A 6,188-nucleotide genomic window follows, 5' to 3' on the forward strand; every position below is an offset into this window, starting at 1 on the left:
CCGGCCCGAGGCCGAGCCGGGCACTGAACACACGAGCTCCGTCAGGACTCGTAATTTAACTGTATTTACCTGTTACATTCAGTGGACGCCGCATAGAAAATAAACGGTGCTTTGTTTACAACACGGGACCCCAGTACGGTGCTGTTTCAGTGTTTCTGCAAGGCACTGTAACAACACGAGCCCTGCCCAGAGAATGGTGACCCAGTAGGTAGTCCAAGGAGCCACAGTAAAAGGAAGGGGCTGCTACAAAGGGAGGCACTGTAGCCCAAATTTGGGCTTCTGGTTCAGCTCCCCCTTCACTTGCTGGTGTAGATGAACTGGCTCAGGTTAGATTACCCTTGTGGACAAGCCAAATTGGCTGTCTACTCCCTAGTTTTTGCTGGCTGATTGACAGATGTGCATCTACCTGGTAACAGCAAACTTAATTTACCTTAAGTGAGACCTAGAGTGAACGTCGCATCTGTGCTACTTTGCTATATGGAACATGGTATCAGGAACCTAAAGGGAGCCTCCAGTGTCCTGAAGAGTGAACAGGCCCAAATAACTCCTGAAAGCACTCGCTCAGCACAATACAGCACTTTAGTACTGGCACGATTCAGTCTCCAGTTATAACATGTAATGAGCACGCTGTTCCTTGATGGAATAGAACACTTAGAGATCTGTATTTTATTTTTAATTTTTGCTTTTAACTTCCTAGCTACAAAAATTGTTGAAAAAACTTCAGAGACACTGAGCAATTTAGAGAAATGTGGAGAGTGATGAAAACCCTGACCAGCACAAACTACTCAAGTTAGTTAATTTACTATTTCAAGTTTCTGTGCCCAAATGTCAGGTAAGACTGATGTGAATGTTTAAATAAATCCCTCCTCCAAAGGAGGATGTCGGTGTAGCTGCAGGGACTTGTAGCTGGAGTCATAGCACTCCTGCTGGCCCCACCGCAGGGCTAACGGGCATCGTTGAGCTGCCTTGCCACGCTAAGAATATGCTTTGCGCCCTTGCTCAGAAGTAAACTAGCTAGTTCAACACCAAGGTTCTCTGCAGCTTCCTGGGCCTGACGAGGGATGTTCTTGGCTGTGATGCCAACATGCTGCACATCATCGTTCGGTCCATCTTCATTCTAAAAATATAAACATCTCAAGATAAGGCATCAGGAAGGAGCAGGCAGTGAATTGTTCAAGGCACCATGAAACAGGCTAAAATCTGGTCTGAGGAGGCTCAAGAACAGTGTGCTGTTACAGCTCCCCAGCAACCAGCCCAAAAGCAATGTATTTCAAAAGGTCTGGTTTTGTCATTCAGCTCAAGGTTTGAATTTTGAAGCCACCGTGGTTCACATACCTGTTGCGGGTAATTAACACTGGCCTGCATAGTCTCCTTCAAGCTATCACAGCCATCCAAGCTGTAGACTGCTCCTGTCAAATACAACTTGGAACGATACACAGAATAGATTAATACCACAATAACAAACAAACAAAGCCCTCTTAAAAAAACCCCAAATATACAACATACTAAGCTATGCAAGAATAGCACTACAAGTATAAGAAAAGTAATCTCTCTCAGGGAAGATCCAACTTCCCAAGGAAAAGACTGAACTTTCTTTCCTGTTTCCCACCTCCTTAATCACACTTCATTGTCTAAAAACAGATTTGGTGGGGCCAGAAGTGAGACTTTCAGACCTCAGGGCAACACTACCTTTAAGGGTAGGTGAGGTGGGAAATCTGGAATGTATTATAAGGGCATCCTCTAGAAGACAACTTCAGTAGCCAGATTCATTCCTCTACTGCTTTGGACACAAACATGGAAGGCTTGAGTTAGGAGACTATCAGCCCTAGCTGGCTATAAAGATATCTGCCGAAATTATCTTCAGGGAAGGATCAGGGAACATGCACACACTGGAATGGGTTTTTAGAAATAATAATCCCAGATAAAAGCAAAGTACTCCTCACCTGTCCATCTTTCAGCAGGGTGTTAACAGCAACAGGGACGCTACATCCACCCTCCTAAAACACAAAGCAGCTGATGACACTGAGGCTCTCAGCCAAAGCATTCAAAGCAGAGGCATCTGAAAAGTTTAGGATGCACACAACCCCACCCACCATTCTTCAGGCCCTTCTTGATTCACAAGTAATCTTCACAGTGTTAAGAAAGTCTAACAGATTTTCCACGCTATAGCATCGAATCAATTAGAAAAGCAGTATTTACTGCTGCAGGCAGACGAGCAAGGATACCAGACCTACCAAGTGCTTCATAAAGGCTCTCTCAGCAATGCAGCATAACACAGTGTCTGCATCATGCAGGGCAGATACCATACTCAGTATCTCTTGGTCTTTGGCACGAACTTCCACTGCTAAGGCACCCTAAAAATAAAAACACACAATAAATAATAATTCTCCAACTTCATGCATCAACGTGTGCACTCAGCATTGATCATGAAACAGAACTCAGAGGCTTGGACTCTGTTCACTAAGGGAGTGATGTTTACAGAAATTAATTACAAAACTCTCCACTGGCTGCAGAGTCATCCTATAGCAGCTGCTATAAACAGAAGACCAGAACTTATTCAGCCACGTGCTAAAGATCATGCTGACACCTCAATCAATTCTAGACCCTATCTCAAGCAGTGGAGGGTGAGGTGGGAAATCTGGAATGTATTATAAGGGCATTCTCTAGAAGACAGCTTCAGCAGCCAGACCCATTCCTGTACTCCTGCTTTGGACACAAACATGGAAGGCCTGAGTCAGGAGACTATCAGCCCTAACTGACTATAAAGATACCTGCTGGAATTATCTTCAGGGAAGGATCAGGGAACATGCACACACTGGAATAGGTTTTTAGAAATAATAAGACATGTCTACATACATAGAAACACTCACCCTACTGTGCCTTCAGGAACGAGCAGGCTGGGTAAATCCAAGGGTTACAACCTTTTCTCAAGATCAAATCAAGTGCTCAATGGGTAACAGTGACAAAACAATGATTTCCTATACCAGATACGAGACTGGAAGGAGGCACACTGCACAGTACCTGACCAACACGTGATCAAAATCACTACTTCAGACTGACTGTGCAGATTTGTCACTTGCAATCACTAATGGATCACCAGCTCTGGTTTAGCAAGTTTGATCAACTGGGCAATCCTGCATAAAGTCAGCCACACTGCCAGCATGGGCTGGAACAGTTTGCCCGTCTAGAAACAAGAGCACTAAGTGCTCCAAGACAGGTGTTTCAGGTCCAATCTGCAGGATTCAGGACACTGTGTGTAAGGGTTAGGGTTAGGGTTAGGGAGGGAGCGTCACAGGACAAAGATTCTGCAGTGGCTCTGCACAGCTATCCCAATCCTGCCAGAGCCTGCCTGGTATCTGCCATGCTGCCCCGTTGTGGATGTGCACGTGTAACATTTCCCATTTACTGTTTTTCCATGACTGGTAGAAATCAACCCCCACCATGCTGGGTAACAGAGTTTCTTCCGTTATTCCCACAAGCTGTGCCTAAAACAGCATAATGGCCAACAAAAGATCGATGTAGTAGTTTTCTGGCAACCAACATGCGACAAGTCCTCAGCACAATTAACTACTCAGGCACACGGTACTGCTGCTGGCTTTCAACAGGCAGCACGGCTTAAGATACCAAGGTTGCAACATACCTGTCCAACGGCATACAGGCAATCTTCAGGGCTTAGGAGCTGGAACAAAGTAAAATCAGGTAACTCAAGTTGCACTGTTCAGAATGTAGGAAATGAGAGGCAAATTCTATGCTTGTCTTCTAACAGCAACTGATTTTGTGTCAGACCAAAGAAATACAAAGAAATCTCTCCATTCCCAAGCTTCCGTGTTTTGACCCCAAAAGTGAAATAATACACTTTCTGCCACCTGGACTGCAACACTTTGTGAATTAGCTAATCACGAAAATCTTAGTCATGCACAGTGCTGCGCTGATAGACACAACTGCTGTGAAGACCATTAGATTACAAACTGTTACTGAACCATGGAAAGCTGAACAGAATAGGTTTCTGTATGAATTAAAAAAACCAATAAACCAAAAAAAAAAAACCCTAACCAAAAATCCTCCCTGAAGTGCCTCAAATAACAAGCTAACATGGCAATGGAGTCAGCAGACTGTGTGCTCATCTTGGACAGGACAACTGCAAGGTCTGAAAGGCAAGGTGATGGTTTGGCAGAAGATGGTATTTTCTGCTTTGCTGCTACCCACCTGGCCGATGCGATTCTCCCAGCCCATTCTCTTCAGGCCAGCAGCAGCCAGGATGATGGCACTGAAGTCTTCCTTTTCATCTAGCTTCTTTAAGCGGGTATTTAAATTTCCTCTCTGTAGAACTGATTAAGCAAGCATAGAAACAGTAGACAAACAGGCCTACAACCACTTGAGTCCTTACAGACTGTACAGAATCCAACAGCCTCCAAATGAGAACATCAGTACCATCCTGAAAGAAGTGTTAAATATTGACAATTGCTTCTTTAACTAGAATTTTTCTGCGCATTATGCAATATTCAAGTGCTGACTCTGAAAAGATTTATGTCATTTAAGTACCCCATTAACATCCAACTCCTCCTGCACTGCAAAAAACTCAGCTCTGAGGACCAAAGTAACAATGTGTTTTCTCAGTAGTTCAGCCACCCACATGGGAACTAGTGATCCAAATTGCAGCCAGGGTCATTGGAAACCACTGGCGCTTGGTCACATGCCTGAGACAAACACATGGGAGGCACCATCAGGCAGCTTTTCAAACATCCCTTGACATACAAACCATCTGCATGCTCAGCCCCAGCTAGATCAAGGCTGGCCCCTGACTCACAGCCTCACGAGAAAGCAGAGGACAGAATGGCTACAATGCTACACTCCCTGCAGAATAGGGTAATAGAGGGCAGCCTCTGAGGAAGCAGTTTGTTCTTGTAGGTCTGGCACTACAAACCAGTCTTGAATCTAGATTTTTGCATTAAGTTTTTTTTTCCCATTAGCAACTCTACCCAGCTCCCACATTTCACTAGGAAAGGATACAATATCCCTGAATTCTAACTGAGGGAACTTCTTTTTGAGTTGAGCTGCTCTCCGAAGTGAACTGGTTCCAATCACACTGTGGGGAAAAATAAGATCACTGAAATTCAGAATACTCCTAACACTTACCTGCAGCCAGTGATATGACAGAACTTTCAAGGAAACAAGCAGTGACTTTTTTTCATATTGAAATGAGGATCTACAAACTAGGCAATGATTTATAACTCCTTAGAAGAAAGAAAAACACTTTCTGAAGTTTAGCATAACGCCTGGCTGAAGCCAAGCAGCCATTTACAGGAGATGCTTCTGGAGGGCAGTCCCTAGCCACTGTCAAGGACTGATACAACCTCATTTAAAGACCACAATGCTTATCATTGAAAAAAGACTCAGCTGCCCGAAATGAACCAGACAAAGCCAGATAACCGAAGTGACTGAAATGGAGGGACTTCGTCAATGACCTTTGAGAGTATAGCTAGGAACCGCAGCAAGGGCCAGTCTGGGCAGTGAGCATTTCCTTTCTCAAGATATATGCTGTTTGCTTGTCTTGGTAACCTGGAACCTAAACCAGTCATGATTTTCCTGCTATCGAGCCGTGTAGAAGCAAGAGTCTGTGTTTGTGTCACGACTAGTAATACAGAAGACACAGGAAAAAAAAAAATCTTTCTAATAGGTACCTTGATCTGAGTAATTTCACTCAGCTGCTTCAGACGAAAGATTCCAACAACCTCTATGAAAAGGCAGGTAATTCAAATAGAGAAATCACAAGAAAGTGATGCCAAAAAAACAATGAAGAAATCCAAACTGTTTGGGTGAGAACAAGAGCATGTCACAGTTCAGGCCCATGAAAGCCAAAATCCTGCTCCAGACACCCTGTCTGATTTGTACGCATTCCCTAGCAATAAGCGCAATACAAAGGAGAAGGAATTCACACTGCAGACTGTGATAAGAAAGAGTCTAACTTGAGAAAACACTGCAGCACAAGGATGGCTTGAGACATCCAACCTCACGAAGCGTGCAGCACTCCTATGAGACAGCATTGCTCTTTCCAGCAAGTGAGTCCAGCATAATGTCTGTGGAACGCTCACAAAAGGCAGTATAAAACCACTACAGGATGAAGCAAGGAGCTCACGGACTTGACACAGAAAGTACCAACCAGCTCCTCCCATTTTAACAGCTGACTC

At 44.3% G+C, this 6,188-nt stretch overlaps 1 protein-coding gene across 1 annotated transcript in view; it reads right to left on the bottom strand.

Moving 5' to 3' along the window:
- Positions 1-706: 706 nt before the first annotated feature.
- Positions 707-6,188, bottom strand: part of HMBS (hydroxymethylbilane synthase) — a gene marked incomplete at its 5' end in the record, with an annotated part of 8,026 nt that continues 2,544 nt past the window's right edge. The window contains 7 exons of the mRNA XM_009082714.1: positions 707-1,117; positions 1,336-1,422; positions 1,944-1,997; positions 2,235-2,354; positions 3,641-3,679; positions 4,207-4,320; positions 5,011-5,107. Of these exons, the coding sequence (XP_009080962.1) occupies positions 944-1,117; positions 1,336-1,422; positions 1,944-1,997; positions 2,235-2,354; positions 3,641-3,679; positions 4,207-4,320; positions 5,011-5,107 (685 nt within the window). The remainder of the gene's footprint in view (positions 1,118-1,335; positions 1,423-1,943; positions 1,998-2,234; positions 2,355-3,640; positions 3,680-4,206; positions 4,321-5,010; positions 5,108-6,188) is intronic.

The sequence above is a fragment of the Acanthisitta chloris genome, unplaced genomic scaffold (genome assembly GCF_000695815.1).
Source record: "Acanthisitta chloris isolate BGI_N310 unplaced genomic scaffold, ASM69581v1 scaffold37790, whole genome shotgun sequence".
Taxonomy (NCBI): domain Eukaryota; kingdom Metazoa; phylum Chordata; class Aves; order Passeriformes; family Acanthisittidae; genus Acanthisitta; species Acanthisitta chloris.